The sequence below is a fragment of the Struthio camelus genome, chromosome 4, assembly GCF_040807025.1.
Source record: "Struthio camelus isolate bStrCam1 chromosome 4, bStrCam1.hap1, whole genome shotgun sequence".
NCBI classification, from domain to species: domain Eukaryota; kingdom Metazoa; phylum Chordata; class Aves; order Struthioniformes; family Struthionidae; genus Struthio; species Struthio camelus.
The window spans coordinates 43,682,159-43,702,894 of record NC_090945.1 but is presented as its reverse complement, the minus strand read 5'-3'; the positions used below and the strand labels follow the sequence as shown (position 1 = coordinate 43,702,894).

Here is a 20,736-nt window from a genome sequence, read left to right as displayed (position 1 = left end):
ACAGAGACAAAAAAGAACACATGATCAAGCTGAACAGCCATCAGTTATCAGTTCTCAGAAGTCAAGCTACATAAGGTGAAGACTCAAGTCCCTTTGTCATTCTTAACTGATAGACAAATAGCATATTATGTTCATATTATGTTCATGCAGGGGTAAACACATTTAAGTGATTTTAATAGCCATGAGATTTGTGACTGATGAACTATTCAGAGATGACAATTTCTTTTTATGTACTTTAAGTTCAAAAGTTTGATTTAGTCCCAGTGTAAAATTTCTGTTTTGGTCAAGAAATGCTGTCAAAAGGGAAAAGCCAGATAATATAGAAAAAAAATCTGCTAAAATGGTAACAACTAGAAGAGAAACCAGAAAGAATGAAAATAAAATGCACAGTAGCTGAACGCATATGAAATGATGGATGAGATTATGGCAGAAATACATTATGAAGCATACTGTACATTTATATACTCGTAGTATTAAACACTATTTGCATCAAATCAGCTTTGTTTGAAGAGAATTAGAAACAGATTTTCCATACCCAGGACACACCACACATTTCTGTTCGTTTAAAAAAAAAAAAAAAAGAAAGAAAGAAAGAAAAAACCACACCCACAAAAACATTAGTTCAGATTTATCCCTGACTAAAATTTATCTTTCTTAAACTACCAGGAAAAACTTGTTTGCACCTGGGGCAGGGAGGAGAACATTTCATTCAGAAATCAACAAGAGAAGGGAAGTAATGGTTCTGAAGGATTGCAGCTCAATCCTCTGAACTCCGTGAATTATAGCTAGGACCTTCTCCAACATACAGACTAGGCCTGATTTCTTGCCTGATTTCTTCCCAGAACACGTTCATAATAGTAATAGATTATTTAAACAATCACTAAAAGATCAAGGAAAATAAAGCATCACTTCAAAGAAAATCAGAATTTAAAATGAATTTAAATGTATAAGTATTCAGCAGGTCCATAAGCCTTAACTTCTGAACTACAAAGCTTACAAATTACAATACTAGTGTTGCCAATCTTTTCTGGCATAGCTTTATAGATACTGAAAATACATTAAAAACTTAATTTGCAGGCCATTTTTTGAACTGCAACATTTCAATAGTTATTCTTGTAAAAAATCATATTATGTGACAATTCCTCCTGGCAGTACTAAGCCTACATGAAATGACGAGTCATGTAAGTGTTGCTAAGAGAAAGCTCATCAGTCCCATGTGTATAGTTATTTATTACAAATACTGCGTAAACCTCGAAAGCTTCTTGCTAATTTAAAATGTCATTTTACAAGTAAAATAAAATTTCTGTGAGTTAAAGGTGTCAGTATATGTAAAAACAGATCTGAATTACTATGCTCAAGGAAATACGATTCCCATGAAAAAAAATGCTTTAGCAGAGATAAATGTTTGTTAAGTTCTTTGCATGAGATAAATCACTTACTTTCATCTTTTATCATTGTCACCTTTTTTTTCTTTTTAACATAAAGTGACATAACAGGAAAAAATTGCAAGTTGCAAATCTCCAAATTGTTTGTCTTGATATTTTCCTCATGTTCTCAGCAACATTACCTAAACAATATACTGATTCATGTTACTTTATTTTTTCAAAGTCAATTCATCAGTTATTAAGCTACCTAATGAAATATCATTTTCATTTCAGCTTTGATAACAAAACATTTAAGCAAATGAACACTAATAATGGTGCATAGTAATACATTTTGCTACATACTAAACATAATTAAGATTCTCCCAATTCAGTTTTTGTAATTGCTATAAGAAAATTTGGGGCAAAATTCAACCCCCAAATGCTTCTGGATGGCTTGCAGAGTTTATGGGAGGGTTGTTTTGTTTGACACAAGATAACATACCTATGCCCATATGTGCGTGTAAATGCACAGGAAAACACTAAGCAAAATGCCACTGCTAACACCAGGTGGTATCCTGCCACAGACAGATTATTATAATCTAGTCTCAGCTGGTAATTGCAAAAACCATTACCTTGCAAGTATTTCCTCAAATCTTCAGCTTTTTTCATGCCTAACATCAATGATACCTGTCCTTAGGGGATATAAACTGCCATAGTTCTGATCTGCCTCAGTGAGATTACACTTATAATTAAAGATATATACAAATTTTTACAGGAGCAAGGCCTTAATCTCTTTCCCTCTGCAAAACATTAAGAGCAGCAAAGTTTGGCAAGAATGATCCCATAAGGCTAAACAAATGTTATTGTAGAAAGTGGTAATTCATAACTAATGAAATATATTAAGAGACCTGAGTGAAAAAAGTACACGTGAACACAGTATGTAATTGATGTCATATTACAACTGGGATTTGAAAAATCAGGAACAAAACTTGGGATAAAAGAAGTCTAATGGAAATTTAGGAACTTTTAGTAAATTATCTTTCCCCTTTATCTCACAAAGTATATTTGCCTCTGCTGTTATTTAAAAATATACATGCGCTCCATGTATGGTTTACTGTATACTGGCATTTCAATTCAGAATGGTATTTTAAGAGTGGCTCTGCGTTTATAAATGAATCCAAGTTAAAGCTACAAGCAATCTTATAAGGGAAAAGGCCACTCACTTTCATGACCAGGATACACTGCAGCTAGGCAGCCTGCGCTCAAGAGGCACTCACAGGTACACAAGAGTGATTTTCTATACCTGAAAAGAAGTGAGCTTTGAAGCCTTTTTTTGACACAGTGTTGTCAGATCTGAACTCAATTCGCATGTTGTTGTACTGTGAGGTGACAACTTCAGGCACTTCTGTACCGCAGAATTTACCATGTAGTTTAGAATCAGAAGAAAGGCCACTACGAATCTCCACATAATCATATTTGCAAACCTGAGGGGGAGGAAAAAGAAAAAGATCTTTTTTCCAGCTAACCAAAAAAAGTATGAAATCACTCACAAATACAAGAACTATGATTGAGATATGCTGCTCAATAATCTGTTAATATTTTCTTCACTTTTTCCTGAGCCTACGAAAACATTTGTAAATGCTTACAAATGCTCACCGACTTTGTGTAAGCATACTTTAAGGTCACTAAGGCATATTTACAATACGTATTAAGGTTCAAAATTGTATTTTTGCAAAATCTTTTTATTATCTAATTTTTAAAATGCTTACTAGCTTATTCATTTAAGTTAAAAAGTAACAATTCCAATGACATTGGACTAAAATCTAAAAATATTCACCTTGAAGTACTATACCCATCTTTGCCTTATAAGATCCTATAAATACAGAACCTAAAAATATTTTACTGTTTGCACCTTATAGCTTAAACAAAATTTATTAGTTTTCATTTAGAAACTTACAAGCTAGGTTGTACCATATTGTATGTAAGACACAGATATTTACTTATGCCTATATACATCTGCACTATTAACACAGCCACATCTTTAACAGTAGCATAGCTATAATTTGGAGGGCTAAAGCATGTCATTTTCATTAAAAGGTTAAAAATAAAATGAAGAAAATAATGTGATAAAAAAAGCCTTATGCAAGGCCTACTACCCATGATAATACTTTCAGTGTATAATCCCTTGGTCAACATAAAGCCATCTACCCCCAAAACTTCTAAGCTTCTTAGGCTCAACTACCAATCATTTAATCAAAAATGTCCCGGTTGTCTGCAATTAATAGCTTAAGAAAAAACAGTCGCCAGCAGGATTCATACAGAGCTTAGACTGTCTGTTAAATCCAAGTTATATTTGATAAAATGCAGTTTTTATTTATAGTCATAAAAGAAATGCCAGGGGAGCTAGAAGGGAACTGTATAAAATGATGTTTTGGCATTTGTTGCACTCTCTCCTATGAATTATTAAATGATCTTCAATGTTTCTTTTTTTTTTTTTTTAGAATATAATACATTCTAGATGAAGAAGATTAAATTTTTATCATTATTGGAATTGTTTTCATACTCGGCAGAATTGGGGAGTGACAATTCGTTGAAAGTACATTTATATAATATACAAAATATAAAAGATTTATATAAAACTTGAGTTACTTTCCACATGCTGATTTACATTGATTATTAAGATAATATAATTATAAGATAATTTCATCTTAATGCATGCAATTTTCAAATATAACTTGCAAAAAAGTTAATAAAACCCAATATTCATTTCAGCAATACATCAATGGTGAGTTTTGATGTTTTTATAGGCTTAGACTAGAAATGAAATGGTATTTGAGACAGAGTTTTGTGGTCTTACTTAGTTCCTACAACAGTATATAAAACAAATAAAATTACAAGTCTATTGAAACTGTAACACTGGGCAAGATATTTCAGTTATTTGTAAATATATCTTAAAGTCTTTAAAAATACTCATTAAGCTTGGTACTAAATGGAACTCCTATAACAGATGATATTCAGAGCATTTGCTAAATGTACACAGAAGTATTTTATGCCTGCATTTTCAGAAAATATATTAGATTGTTTCAGATATTATATATATTTCTTCTGATTTTCATAGGTAACTTTCTTAGTACTACCATTTAACAATATAAAGCTGAACCTGACTTAGTAACACAGGAGAGGGAAAGTGTCGTATGGTCAAATCAAAATTTTAATGCTGGAAAATATGTATTTTTTGTATCTGCTAAAGTTATATGTCTTGCATGACCTTAGAAAACTGACTTAACCTTCTTATGTCTCAGGTATCTGACTTGAAAATCTGGCTTAAGTACTAAGGAAATGCAGTTTTATCGTTTGTTCTAATGGTAATTCAGTTTCAATTCTGCAGGATTTTTAAGATTTTATTCCTTAATATCTGTGAAAGCTTTTGCAATTCTCACAAGGAATTGAACAGGAAATGAATGTAATGTATTATAAAACATTAAAAGTAAGTTGGAATTTCAAGGACTTCAGGACACACTGAATAACAAGCAAACAAACAAACAAACACACGCTCTCATTTCTGTCTCCACCAAACACCTGTCAAAATTATTTGTAAAGCCACCATGGCTGTGTTGTTTTTTATTTATAAACTCCAGATTTTGCCACTTCAGGTCTCAAACTCAGAACAGTGCACATCCTTAGACCAAATATGTTTCTACCAATTTATTTAGTTGGAAATAACGTCATAGGAACTGAGTTCTTAACACCATTTAGCATTTGACTGTGAAGAACGTCCATATTAACTCTATGGCTAGAGCACCTCATGGCTATCGTATAGCAAGAGAACTCAGTGGCATGACACGTCTATGCCCAGGAAGCAGAACAGAGGCTGAAAAGTTCATGGTGAAACACATATTTTACCGATATGCACACAAGAAGCATTGTAATCCCTACAGCCTTCTTTAAAGCCACAGGGAGCAGCCCTTACCACCTCACAGCTGCCCCTCTGCCCTCAATGGGGCCGACTGTCCTTCAGGAAGAAAGTCCCGATTGCCTGGGTCAAAGCCGGGCTGGCCCAACGCTGGTGGGAACCGCCTCTAGCATGAGTTATGGACTCTCAGTTTCTGCTGATGAGTTGCAGAAAATGTCTGGGCCCCACTGTGGGAGCCAGCGTGTAACCTGCTCCTCACAGAGACTCTGGCAGAGGCACGGCAGGCGTTTGGGGTTCTGTGCTATGTAATAGTTTTTAAAAGTGCATATGATACATCCACTGAGACTCAGCCTAAATAGATTCATTTTCAGAAAAATGCCATTTTCCGTTTACTGATGTCATTCCACTGCGCCTTATTTCTGGTACTGCTGTAAATGTGCCTTTTCCTTTCTAAATATTCACCCTTGCGATACTTGTAAATGATTTAAATGCTTCTTCACTCCACCACTAACCACACGTTATATGTAATCTTTGTAGCCTTATTCTTTAAATATGATTTGGTTCCTCCAGATTTTCTTCTCTTGAATTCTTTCCAGTATGTCTCAGCCATTTGTTCTGTTTTACTTTGTTGATAAAAAAAAAAGTCAGCTGAGACTCAGCAGAGAACATTTCTTTTAAATTTCTTGTAATACATACACATTTAGTTGATATGTATAAAAGAGCGCTATTCACTCCATGTTTATTTTGAAAGAATCCAGAAACAGTCCCAAAATGAAAACAAGAATTTCTATGGAAATTGTCAGTATATGAACAAATAGCAAAGGTTTCATAAGACAATATCTATTTTTGAACACTCATGGAACTATTTAGCATATAACAGACTGTACAGCTCTTTGTCCATGGTTACTTACTTCATTCCCTTCTAACTCAAAAAACTCAAACTTCATTGAAATTCGGTATTGCGTCGGGGCAACCACCTGCCACACACAGTTTTTGTTTGGAGGATATTCTTTGGGCCACCCTGGCGTGGTTATAGTCCCATTTAGCTTTGTCAGAAGTCCTCCGCAAGCAGCTGTAAAATTAAAAGGGAGAGCATCATCTCTTGACTGAAACTGTATTGTACTATAAACAGAAGCGCACCGAGGAGATTCAATTCTCTCATTACTTATACTGCTGTAATACCCAGACAGACTAATCAGAATCTTGCTTTATCATGCTTGGTGCAAACAAGAAGAAAGAGACAGCCCCTATCTTCAACAGCTCACAGGTTTGTGGACAGAGATAAGTCTCAGGACTGCACAAGACGTTATCATATCCTTTCTTTTCCCTTCTCTCCAGAGACTCTGGTTATTCTCCAACAACCTTTCCCATGTAAGTCCTCTGACCTCACTGCCCGCCCAAGGACCCTGACCACCCCAAGCTCTGGCAGACAGCCTACTTAAGATGCACTTCTCATTTCCCCAGCCTTTCTTCCTGAATATTGATCCAGAATCAGCTCTATCTGCCTGAGCTCACATTGTTACAAATGCCTTCCAATAACTACTAGATAGGGTCACTTCCTTGGGATAGCTGCCACCTATTATTCAGTCACAATTACTTTTGCTGAAGTATGTATGTTCAAATAATAGAGGAAACATATATTCAGCATAAATTTGGAAATAACAGTCATTGCCATACAACAGAGCAATAGCATGCTTTGTGCATGAATGCACTTCAGATAGCAAAGGATAAACGATAATCTCTTGCACCTGTGGAAAAAATCATCTTTTTGCACTGGGGGGCCAGGGAGGGGGTCATGGGGGCGAAGTAATGAGATTTGCAGGGATGCTCGATCATGCTCTGCTGCATTTGTACCATTATGGTACTATGTGGAAATCATCCACAAATCCCTGTCCAAGGAGCTGATCGTTGGAAGCAGAGCCATCTCCTTTCAATTGCTAAGTACTAAAGCTGAGTGCTTACTTGAACACACTAAAAATTGGCTATCTCCACCTAGTTAGCAATCTCGTATGCCACACCTATACGAACAGACATGGGAGAACTCACCAGTTCCTGGGTCATGGCACACTTGGCCCACTCAGACATACCAGCCTTCCTTCTGTCACCCTGCTTTCCATGCAGAGGACTTCTTTGTATACATGTAAACACAATCTGACTGGGATCACACCTCAGTGTGTCAAAAGAGACTGGGCACAGCTCTTGAGACCACATTCAGATGACACAAGTTGGTCACCACATGGTCCAGCATGAATCAAGACTACAACTGGCTGCTAGTTTTCAGTTTCTGCTTTTCAGTGTTACTCCACTGTTTCCTGAGGCAATGGTGCAAAACATGGAAGTACTGAAAAACTCTTAAGGCCTTTTCCTCTACTGTGCTGCAGCAAGGAGATGTGGGTCAGACCAGCATGGAAGAGGACAGAAATTTCCAGTGCATGCCAACACTGCAATGAACTATGAAGCAAAGTTTTTGAGTCAGAGGCTTCCACTCTGGCACCGTGTGTGAAATAAAACAGCTAAGCCACCTCTCAAATCCCCAGATCATGCGGGGACTTGGCTGTAATGCCATCTGTGACAACACAGTAATTTTAATTCAGGAATCCAAGTTAATATCTACATACAGTGCTATATCATGTGGAACAAATGCACTTTCAGAGACAGTTCAGGATTTGTGCTCCATGCTGCACTGCACAACTAGACATGTCCTTAGAATCACTCCTCCTTTTGCCAGACTTGCTTTTCTGAGTGCTGGGAATGTATGCCTTCTCTATTTTTGGAAGGCAGAGGGAAGAGTTTTCTGAAAGACTTCTGATCTTCCCTAGTATTCTGACTCAGATCATCAGGCAGGCTAAACTAAATTCCTTACATAAACTTGGGCTGATGATCAAAGGATCTACCTCTGCCTGATGGCCCCTATTAGATTAGTCTCATTTTTCTGCACACTGCCTTCCATGCAGACATCTAACGCAACAGACTTTTTGGAATACTTTGTTTTTTCAGTGTGCTTGCTATTAAAGTGGAGGTGGGGGGGACAAACAGCTTGATGAAAGCTGCAGTCTATCACGCCAAAAATTTCAGACTATCAGCACTCCGCCTCCCTCAAAACAGTCACACCAAACACCAACCCTGCAAAGAAACTAAGCAAAAATATCCCAAATTGTGACCAACCATGACTGCAAAGCCAGAGATTTGGGAAAAAAAAAAAAAGGAAATAATAGACCAGTGAATAACATCTAAAGAATACTAAACTACAGAATACCATAATACAGAGCACTTCAATTTTCAAACTCCATTTACTACAGAAGCACAACCATATGAACTGAAATAGGAGTAAGTTGTGCCATCCATGAATTTACTGGCATTTAAGAATTAAAATCAAACAATTATTGCTATGTAATGATCAAGAGCTTTTGCTTCTTTCCGTTGATATGAAGTATTGTATCGCACGCAAAAGCTTATCTCTGTCCAATCCTATGTTTACTCAGGCTTCCATTTGTGAGGATTTTATTTCTGTAAACTACTATTCAAACAAACTCTGATCACCTCAAACTTTAGAATTTTTTCCCTACAAGAGAAGTCCATGATCTGACTAGGAGTGGCAAGGATTTTTCTGAGCTTTGAGCTAGAATAAAGGAATCTGCTTTTCAAATCAGCCAGCTCCCCAGTTACTGCACTACAGTCAGACCACAGTCAGAGGTAGTCAGAGGGAAAATTAAATATTCTAATTATGAAACAGCAGCACATTGCTATGCTGATAATTCTCTCGTTCTATAGGGAAGGAAACTGCACTTTAATGAGGATGAACAATGAGGATGTAATAAGTGGCTTGGGAAAGTATGAAGTAACAAAGTCCTGCTTTGCACCATTTCCAATGGTCTAACAGCAAGACCTGAAAAGTGAATTCAGTGATAAACATTAAATTAAGATTGTTGTGGATAGACAGTATCCCTCTATCACTACTTAAAAGGGAACATCTCTTTTCCAAGTGGGTTCCACACATCTCATATTATTAGCATACAGCATATGAAAGGTGTCTTGTTTCATTCAAGTGATAACACCCTACAAGCTTTAAGATCTTGTAAATTGGCAATGTACTGTACCTTCACAACTCTTTTTGTCAGGACCAAGTTCATAACCAGGATCACAGGCGCACTGGTAACTGCCCAGAGTATTTACACAACGCTGTTCACAACCACCATTGTCAGGTTTGGCACATTCATCTTCCTCTGCCAAGACAGGGAAGAATGCAAAATGTGTTAAATAACTACCTTCCTCAGTTGTAATTGCTGAATCAATATTAAACTAGCAAGCTGTATTCATGTCACTATAAGGTGTGCTGCATAACACACTGTGGTTGCTGACTAGAGCATTTTCAAATGCTAAGGAGATCTGCAATGGAGAAAATAAAACTTACGTTCTTTTTTACAACAATACCTACTGACAGCTGCAGACCTAATTTATAAGCACTTTGTGGCCAACATATAATAATTTAGGCAGCAGCAATCTTAAGGTTGTATAAAGTATTGAAAGAAAGATTGAAAATCCACAGCAGGGTCACTTGGAGGGCACTTCATCTCCTACAGAATCAATTCGTGCATTATCCTGAATTCATACGCAAAAACAGATTAACAGAATCCTCAAATCCCAGGTTTTTAGTCTACTGATATTAAAGTGAACAAGATGCATCAGGGGTGGGGGAGTGAAAGGAATAATTTATTATCTTTACTAGAAACAAAGTATGCCCATGACATTCACTGTCAAAATATTCCTAAGATGTTGAAATCTTGTTTCCTTGCATCAGGATCAGTAATTTCTTAAGAACAAAACAGAGCTCCCACTGTTAAACATACAGCCTCCAAGGTTTTAATTGGCTACAGTGAAAATTGATAATTAGAGGGAGACAACCCTTAGCCTGTGGCTTTATAAAGGAGCCACCAGGTTCTCCTGGTGGTGACCTGCATCTCAAGGGCAACACAAGGGCCACACTGCTGCTACCGGCTGTCACTGTGCAGCAGGCAGGACAGATAGGAATTAGACACTCCGCCATGCAGCCTATTCCCTCTCTGGAAGAGACAGAGCCTAGAGGAAGACTGTGGTGCTATTGGTTACTATATGATTTCTCAGCTGTGTGTGTGTGCGTGTGTGTGTGTGTGCGCTTTTTTTTTTTTTTTTTGATCTTGCTCACGGAAAATAATAAATGAGTTGAATGCAGTAGAATGATTTAAAAAATTCAATTTTTTCACCTAGGCAAAAAAAAAACTTAATAGCAAAGACCTGATTGTCTCTATTGTGATTATATTATTTATATTTGACAACATAATAACCCCAGAAAACATATTTTGCGAGATTAGATCTGTTTCAAAGGTGCTTCAACACTAAACTGATTATTTCAACCTGAAGAGTAGGAAGATGCATTGAATATGATCCTACATTGAATATGTCCTTTTTTGGATATATTTTACAAGAAGGTTGAAATATCTCCACCCTTTTGATTCGAGAAAATTGCATGGCCAGGTTAGAAATATACTGATGAACTGATTTTAGTAAGAATAGAATATTAAAAAATATTTTTTATCTATCATAATTCTTCTAGTACAAAATCAAATGAAAAGCAGTTCACAACTCCCAAAATATGCTTTACCATTTACCTTTAAAAAAGTTAGCAGCAAACCCTGCTTTGTTAACTGTTCCATCAGAAACAAACTTCATCCACAGGGTATTAGAGGTAGATCTAATGTCTTCTGGCTTGTCATAGCCACAAAAGTGGCCAATCAAAGGACTGTTTTCATTCGTTCCATCTCGAATTTCCAAGTAGTCATATGCACAGTTGTCATGTCTTTCAATCTGTAAAAAAATATTTTAAGCATTCTGTTTAAACTTGATCATTAGTTTCAAATATTAATCAGCTGATAAACAAAATAAATTTTTAGAGGTTCCCATCTCTGCTTAGGGTTGGTAAACCTAGAGGGTGGAAAAAAAAAAAGATGCATCACTGGACTGCTTTTAACTACACTTGGTTTTTCTTGAAGAAGAAGAAAAGTTTTCTGATATGTTTACACAGGATACAACAGTCTAACTGAAAGAAGAAAATAGCTACAAAATGCAAGCTCACCTCTAAGCTTCCCAGTATTCTAATTCCTGCTCTGAATTCAGGTGAAGTCCTCTTTTCTCATATATGTTCTAGCATATAAGATTAAGGGTTCAGCAACAAATCAGGTCAGAAATATTAATCGGTTTGGAAATAACTAAAAAGTTTAATTTTGCTTGAATGAATAAGATTTTTAGACAGCATTAACTTGTATTATTTCAGATGATGACTAATTTATTTATTTTCCCCTTTTATCTTCAATACAGGGGAAAGTCTTGCATTTGTCAGGACCCATTGGTGTTTCAGGGTAACTGTAAATACTAGCAGTACATTAAGAATTTGGGGCATCCGAAGATGTCAGGCAGAAATGAGCCACACCTACTTCTAAAATCATCATCTGTTAAGCAGCGACCAGATGATGAAAAATGTTATTGTTGTTTTTCCACAGCTGATGTGCCCAGTTTTTGTTGTATGATTCCTGACTCCATTTGTCGTCTTCTAACTTTCTGGGTCGATGAGTGAATCTTTGCATATTGTCAGAGAGACTTACTGAAAGCTGAGCAACTGAAAATGTGCATCTCATTTCAACTTCCTGCTAGATGACATCCAAGCACAGCCTAGCATGTGAGTGCACACGTGCACATTTCTAATTGTGTAGCAAGTCTTAAGCTCTCTTCCTAATAGCATTTGGGGAGCCAGACAGAGCAGGAACTGCACCAAAGGAGACAGGAGTAGCAGCCTGAGTATGATCCTACCCAGAGCCCAGATAATTACGTCTGTCTTCACAGAGAGAGAATCTTTCCCAACAGAATTAAAAACGTTTTGATTTACCTTATTTTACTGCAGAATTACCTCACGTTCCTTAAGTAATATATAGCATCTTAGCTATAAAACAATTAACTAAATTCAAGCATTCAAAAATAAATCCTGTAAGAAAACTATTTTCAAGTAAATGACTGAATCATGGGGTAAGGTTTGATTCTGTGATGGAGGGAAGGGGTTGGAGAAGGCTCAAATTCAATGCAGCACATCCAAATGACAAGTCAAAACCAGGCCAAACCGCCCAAAATTCACATCTTATCCTTGGACAGAACTTGTCTTGTACAGAAACTGCACAGTGAGCGCAACAGGCTGCTGACACTGAGCCCTGATTGTGTATTATGACCAATACTAAGCTCAGTAACCACTACAGACTAAGAAGCTTTCATTTAGCACATTAGGATTTCTGCTTCTTTTACGTAAGAGGAAAAACTTGGGGGAAGGGCGATTTGATTTTGTTTTATTTTAATGCCATCAAAATATGGCGCTTACACACAAAATTTGTCTGCCAATTCTTCAGGCATTTATATACACAGTTTTCTCACGCTCACTTCTCCGGCACAATCCACATTGCCGTTTACTGTAACGCCTCAGCTATTTGCTCATGAATAGCACTCGTCCAGCGCGAGGGAGATGACTGGGTAAGGCCATGACGACAGGGGATGCAATCTACCTATTACTGACTTCAGCAGCAGCTGCATGCTTGCAGCTACTGTTGTCAGGCATGTATCTGCCTGAGCACTAATAAATCTTTGACACACTGACACTGATATCAAATTTTCTTTAACTTCAAGAGTAAAGTTTAAATACATGACATCATATTCCAACTTGAAACAAACAAAACTTGTTATCTCAGTAAAAACAATACTGCACTCTGGCATAGAAAGAAGTAAGCTGGTCCAAAGCCCATTGATAGTAATGAAGGAATTGTGTCTTTTCCCAGCACACATTTGTGGTTATTTCTCAACTCAAGTTTTTTTTTAATTTAGCACCTGTTTTTTCCCATCTTTCCCATGTTCTACAGGGCAGTGTGAAAACTGTTACTTTTTAAAGGCCAAGTGCAGCTCTAAGTTACATGTACCCAGCTCCCAAAGGTGGCGAGAACCACCTTTTTTTCTGGCAGAAAATGACAGATAAAAATCTATTTTAGATAATGGTAAGTTGCTAAACTTACAAAGACCATAAAAAGCAACCAACTTATAAAGTGCTATTGATTTCCAATAAAACAATTGAAAAAGGTGACCATTTCACCATATTAATTTATTTCTAATGTATTACTACTCCAAGTGATGCTGTTATTATCAACATTATTATATTGAGAGATTAAATAGTAATACCTACATATAAACCAACAGATGAGTGTTTTGAGAAATGGTAACTGGTGTTAAGGCCTTTGGTAATCAATGAAACACAATGACTTTAAAACATGTTTTGCTTATCTGAACCTCAGGTTTTAGGATGTTATGGTACTGTCATCTGGGAACACTGCCATGGGTAAGGGTCTATTACACTTGCAGTAGTCTCTTATTCTTCCTATTACAAGGATAGAAAATCCACTCAAGTTAATGAAAGGACTCCCACTGACTTTAGTGGCAACTGGACCAGTCCCATAAACCTTATTTATTTGAACTAGTGCAGTTTTAATGCTCCATGTTACATGTGGATAAAAAAATACGGAAATTGTTAGCAAATGCAAAAATGCATAAGCAAGCAGGTTTTTACAAAAAAATATGGCACTTTAAGTACAATGACCAGAGGACTTAGAAGAAACCAAGTATTTGAATCGCATGAGCACACCAAGTTGAAAAAATGGCAGCCAAATTCTTAAGACAGCTGCATAAGCACTGAGGGAGGGGGGGAAAAAATCATGAAATCTCATGGTGAAATGGAAAGCCAGAGAAAATGGCTGCATGTGTCTAAAATATTTAAAATTTGGTAGGATATAAATTTTTACACCTCTAATTACACTTATATGTACTGTTCCACATCACCTGCACTCATACCTGACAAGAATTTCAGAGTGAGCATACGAATGTGTTTTTCTAAAATATATAAGTGTGTTTCTGGAGATCTGAAGGGTCCTGAAGGTGGGGCAAACAGGCAAAGATGCACAGCTCAAACATTTCTACATGTGTTTGCCTGGAAGAAATAAAAAGGGAGGGAGCCCACTGCTCCAGGACTCAGAATCAATGAGTTCGTGCTCATCTAGATTCCTTCTGATTTGGGAAAAGTAGGAACACTGCAATTGCACTGTTCAGTAGGCAATTAATTAGCGGACACGATATCAATACTCACTTAACCCAAGCAACCTTCTCAACATTCATTTTCACAAGAAAAGAAAATGCTTTGTCCATCATTCCAGGTATGAAAATAACAAAATAAAAAAATAAAATAGAGAGTTTAGACTAAAATATATTTGGTTAAAAATTCCAGATTCATTTAGTAGCACTCCCTAACAGAAAAGATATAAATGTATGTATTTGTGTGTATATATATATATACACACATACAAACATATATACATGTAAGTCTATCAGGAGAAGAGGATCTGAGGAGCAAATTCAGGAGCAATCACATTTCAGGAGAAAGCTTCAAATGCATTGTTGCCATTGTTAAGTTCTTTGTTGATGCAGTCAAACCCCCGTTTGGTTTATAGACTAGTTAGAAAAGTTGGGAAATGTGCCTACTGGCATATTCCTTTAGAATATCAGATAAACCCTGTTCCCTAACTTATGTAAAAAATAATTTAAATGAACATAATCTGCACTGAGACTAACAGGGCTACTCAGATGAGGAAGATTAATACAGCTTATGTCCATATACTCCTCTGGATTGTCTACATACCCTCTGGATTGACTGGTGAGACTGGCTGCTGATAAAAGCTGTGTTTATTTATTAATTTTTTTTAAAAAGACCATAGTTTTTTTTGTTTTAAAGAATAATATAACAACTGTGACTAACAACAATAAATCAAAAAGATGGAGTTACTAGTCCCAACATCTTTTCTGCTGTCACCTAAATACTGTAAAGTGTAGCTCCCCATCAAGCAGCCAAGTGAGAAAGGGCAATCCTACACTCAGTGGAAAACGCATTGCCCACAGCAGGCAAAACAAGATGACTCATTGATACAGTTTGAAATTCTCAGCTTTTCTGATGCTTGCGTTTCAGAGTGGAGGTTATTTATATAGTTTTTTTTTCTAGCATTACATATGGATAATGAGAATTCCTCATACTTAAATGTACCTTTCAAAGGACAGAGAAGTAATTTTCTCACAAACACACTGCAATAACTCTTCGGCCTGACATTTACAATTTTTGATCTAAGCTGGCATGAAGAACTGTGATTTTAAACAAGTTTTTGTTTTACTGGGCAACGCACCAAGGATTCAGTCCAGAAAGGGACTTGGTACCAAAACACAGAGCACTGCAACACCTACATTCAGCCACTTGGACCTGAAATGGAAATCAGACCCTATGGTAAATGTCTAGGCAGGGCACTTCAGAGCAGTTTCCAAAACAACTCTCTCTCAGTAGGGAGCCACTTGGACTAGCCAACAAGAAGCACTGCGAAGATAGATATAAGAGAAGCCCTGTGCCTTTCTGGGGCATTTCATCCGATGCTCAAGGACAGCACTCCTGCTGCTTTGGAATCACAGCTCAGACTCTTCCTGGAATAGTCTTTGCCTTTCCAAGTCCCTACCGTTAGTGAGGTTTTTCCCTTTAAAACACATCTAGTAGAGATGCTAATTCCACTCCATTATATTCCTGTTCAATTTCTTCTTGCTTCTTAGTTGAGCTCAGTCCACAGGATTCACCTCTAGAGAGTGCCCTAACACTAAACAGTCTGTGGGAAGAACTGGAACACAAAATTTCCTCTTCTTACAGCCTTAATCATTAACCTATCAACTTGTGTTCTCATTTCCTGGTCCGATGCCTCTAACTTTTTTCTGCTGCTCAGGCATGAGCATCCTCACACTTGCAAAGAGCCTATAACTTTATGATTAGAGAAAGGCCCCAAAAGAGAAGAAATAGGAGTTTAATTCTTCCGAGGCCAAGGTGAAACTGAATCTGGGTCAGTTCAAGAGATAACGTACTATGCATGCAGACCAATACTGAGCATCTGCACGAAGGACAACAACTATGGCAAGTCTCTTTTGCAAGGGAAACATGCAGAGGCATAACACCATATTTCTTGGGACAGCACTTAACTCTGAGCAACAACAGCAGATTAGAGAAGTTGCATGTCTAGTCAGTAAGTTATATAAAGAGAGAGAAAATATTGTCCATTTTCAACACTGCTTGAAAAGAGGTACTGACATCCTATTTTAAGTAACCTTGAGCCAAGACAAGCAGAAAGGCTTTCTGGGCAGAGAGAGTAATTTTGTCTGGTCTAGTACAGACACTAATTTAGGATATGAAAAAGTTAAATTGAAGCAGAATCCGTGAAATTATAAAATTTTCACTGTTTATATTCATAACTGCTGATAAGGTCCCAAATATTTGTTATTTCAAGCTCAGAACTTTCATCAATCATATGAAAATGTGCCATATACCTGAAGTATGCCTATAAGACTAAAATAACAGGTTGAAAATTTTATATATTATATGTGTGTGTGTGTGTTTGTGTATGCATGTATATAAATAAAATGATTATATATAGTGATTAGTATGTAAGTGTACCATAAAACTGGGAAATTTAGATGAGATATATATACTTTCTTCATGTCATCACTACAGGAACATACTCAAAGCAATTCAACTCTAGGTATATTACTAAATTTATATAGGAACAAACCAGTGTACACTGTAAGTACAAAAAAGACCTATGTAATATTATTTTTCTTTGTTATAGACTAGTTTACCATTCTTTAGCAATGTTTACAAAGAGATATATGCTAGAGACACTGAAATATGACTCACCACTGTTTTTTTCCCTCTCTTTAAATATAGGTTTGTAGACTGAATTTAAATAGCCTTTTTTTCTCTCTCTCATAACAGAAGCCAAAAAAACAGTGGTTTCTTTCCAGATAGACTTTGTTTTTTAGCACTAAAATACAACAACCCTATTATTTAACAGAGTACTAAAGCAGCCTTGCTGAACTGGATTATGTATTTATTAAACAGCAGCTATTGTCAGTACTTCAATCTTTCCAATTCAAATAGCACAGGTAATACAAAAAGCTTTAATCTTCTTGAAAATTTCTGCAAAAAGGAAGGTCTCACGGAGAGTAAAATTCAATTCTAGAGGTTATTTTTCACACAAAATTCTTAAATTCCTTCTTAGGTTTAATGAGGATTCCCTTAAATGTCACTAAATGTCACATCCACTAGATGGTTTTCTAGGATCACTTAGAAAGCTTACCTCAAACGCTTGAAAGGTTAATCCGACATTGTAGTTTTCTGACACTGTTATTTTCCACACACATTCCTTCATTGGTCTGTAGTCATCAGGATAATTGGGAGACTGGATCTGGCCTTCGTTTTTGTGGATTTCACCTCCACAGATAGCTGATAAAAGCATAAAGTTCTAAGTATATTGTCAACAATGACATTTTCCGTCCTCATGCCCAAACAGATATTTTTATGCCCCTTAAAAAAACAAACACACACAAACCCAGTGAGGAGTTTATTCCGGAAAAGACTTACAAAGCCTATCAAGGACAAAATATTGAAATCAAAGTCTATTGAAACCACTACACATTTTTGAGTTTACAAATATAATTCATCCTTTCTAATAGCGCTAATCATTTTTTTAAAAATGTTCAGGAAGACTTTGGCATCATTGATAAACTGGATCTATAAATTTTTCAGAATCTATTTAAAAGGTGAAAATAATTAGATTTTATTTTTTGTTCACCTTTGAAATATATCTAATATACATTCCTAATTAAAATTTACTAACCTTTAGAAAGAGACAATTGAGATAGAAAGTTCATCTTTTAAAATCTATACAGTTTTTACCTACAGGTTATCAATTCAAGCTTATACTGAATGTGAAGAAACAGCAAATGTAAATAAACATGTTCATGAAGACTAATGAAAGTAAATGTATGTTTCCATGATAAGAACAGATAATCACGTAAAGACCTGTGAATATCAATTAAATCATACAGTTTACTACCACAGATTCAATCTTTAAGAAACAAGTCTGTAATTTAATTTAAACAGGTGAATGCTGACTCGCTAATGTACTCAGTGTGTGGGAGGATCTCTTTATTAGGTAATCCTAGAGCACATGGAAAACTTGAATCAGATTTTGTGAAGAATAAACAGAAAATACTCAAGAATTACTTCCTCTCCTGGAGCAAAAGAAAATGCACAGTTAGGTTAATCAAACAACAAGTGAAAAATGCTTATGAACATCATCAGTGGTGTCCCTGGAAAAGAGATCACCTCAGGTCTGACCACATAAAGAGTAGCAAAATGTTGTATCTAGTAAATTTATGCTTTCAACTGCCTCTTTCAAGTAATAAAATATCAATTTCATATTAAGTTATTTCTGACTTCTTTCAAAAATATTAAAAGGTACCTGGTCAACATTTTCCCCCAGAATCAAGTCATTTCTAACATTCTAAGCAACTTACCCTCATAAATTGCTGCAAAACCTTTTCCAACCCAATTGCTGCTGCTGCGGAACTCGATCCACATTCTGCTGTCAGTAGACGCGAGGACTTCTGGCAGTTTGTCACCACAAAACCTGCCTAAAAACATGCAACCAGTAACTGCATTTTCTGTCGCCTCTGAAGCCAAATGCTGCAAACATTTATACATGTGTTTAACATTATAAACAAGAGTAGCGTAACCAAATCAGTGGAACTATTCACATGCTTACAGTTAAGCATATGAGTTTCTGCAGATCAGGACCTACATACACAAACATTTTATTATAAAGCTTTCCGTATTTCTTTTTACTGCTCTCAGGCTCAGGAGTCCACATATAAAACCTTAGCAGAATCAGGGAGAAAGCAGATTGTTACGGGCTGTTTCTATACATACAAATCCAGGCATTTTAAAGGGGTAAAGGGAGCGCTAATCTTAATGGAGGAAGTAATCTAGGTCACAATAAAACTGCCCAACACCACTGTGTCTATTTCGACACCAAAGAGATTTAAAAACTAACTTCCAAACCTAGACTATATAATCTTCTTAAATCCATCCGAGGTGGATAAAATTTCTGTTTGTCTAGGCAGTAGAGCAGAAAAGGGAGAAAAGGGTAGTTCCTGTCTGGTGTTAGTTATTTCTTTCTTTTCTTTTCTTTTTTTTTTTTTTCTCTCATTTCAATGCCAAAAAAAAGGACGATTGTTTAAAAATTTATCCTCTGTGTCCACTTCCCTTTTTTTGTTGTTGCTGTTGTTGTTTTTTAATTGTGGTTGTGAGGATGTTAATAAATAGTTTTAAACTTCATTCTAAAAAACATACAAACAAACAACTGACCAAGAAGTTGGAAAATCTCCTGTTTCCCATGGTCTTAAATCCCCAGTTTAAATCACAGCAGATCACAGGACATCAAACTTAGCCTCTGGATTGGACTAGCATTACTCATTTTGAGTCCATGGAGCTAACGAAGAAAGTCCCAGTTCTGAGGAAGGGAAAAGCTAACCTTCTTTGGCATTGTTAAATATAAAGGTTTTGCTTTTGGTAGATGTATTTCCCCAAGAAAAGGTATAGTCCACAAGCTACAAGTAAGGTGGTCACATATACACACATCGCTTGAGCAATGCGGAATGTACACTTTTGTGCTTATACAAAAATTAACATAATCAAATGTTTTTGTTGTTTTTTGTTTTTTTTTTACATATTTCAATATGTGTAAGTCTAGTGTTGGTATTTCATCCTTCAGAAAAAGTCTTTTCTAGACTTTATCAGTTTAAGCATTAAAATCCAAAAATGTAGAACTTGAGATTTTAGCCTACTTAAAAGCAATGAAAAATTCAGTATTGTTTCAGCGTACATGGCCTGCAATCTGAAGTTAGAATTAACCAGTGGCTGTCCTTTCTTCTTCAATAGTATAGTACAAAGCAGTAATGGATACAGTATGCTAAGGTCATGGCATGATGGGATTTGAAATCTCCCCACCAATACTCTGAATTAAGGATGGCTGCAGTTTCCCACATATGAGTTGCAGCTCTAACACTTAATTCATTATTGGTTTGTATGTCCTTCCATACAGAGCAGAAAATTTTTCCTCTTCTCTCATAATTAAAAAAAATATATAGAAACAAAACTAGTAAGTACAACTCTAGAGCAGGTACTCTCATCCACTGTGCATCATATCACATGCTCTACACATTTCTTATTACATGCTCCACAGATTTGTCTGTATATTATTTCGACATTTCTATGAACAAAACTATGGCATCTTCACATCTTAATACTCATAAGCAGAGCAAAAAGTTGCACATTTTGTAGTTTTTATCTTTCCATATGTAAAGCTGAATGACAGTTGGTTGCAATGAAACATAGGCTTGTTTATGTGAGGCCATTTAAGGTTTTTTCCCTAACTTAGTTTAGCTACATCCTAAAAATCTAAAAAAATCAGAAGTATTGAGGGTAGC

General features: G+C 36.2%; 1 protein-coding gene across 6 annotated transcripts in view; it reads right to left on the bottom strand.

The window, feature by feature from the left end:
* Window positions 1–20,736, bottom strand: part of TLL1 (tolloid like 1) — a 146,769-nt gene that overhangs the window by 21,219 nt on the left and 104,814 nt on the right. For all 6 annotated transcript variants that reach the window (XM_068942426.1, XM_068942424.1, XM_068942427.1 and 3 more), the window contains 6 exons: window positions 18,766–18,882; window positions 17,544–17,689; window positions 10,923–11,118; window positions 9,375–9,500; window positions 6,189–6,349; window positions 2,668–2,848 (listed from right to left, as the gene is read on the bottom strand). In XM_068942426.1, the coding sequence (XP_068798527.1) occupies window positions 2,668–2,848; window positions 6,189–6,349; window positions 9,375–9,500; window positions 10,923–11,118; window positions 17,544–17,689; window positions 18,766–18,882 (927 nt within the window). The remainder of the gene's footprint in view (window positions 1–2,667; window positions 2,849–6,188; window positions 6,350–9,374; window positions 9,501–10,922; window positions 11,119–17,543; window positions 17,690–18,765; window positions 18,883–20,736) is intronic.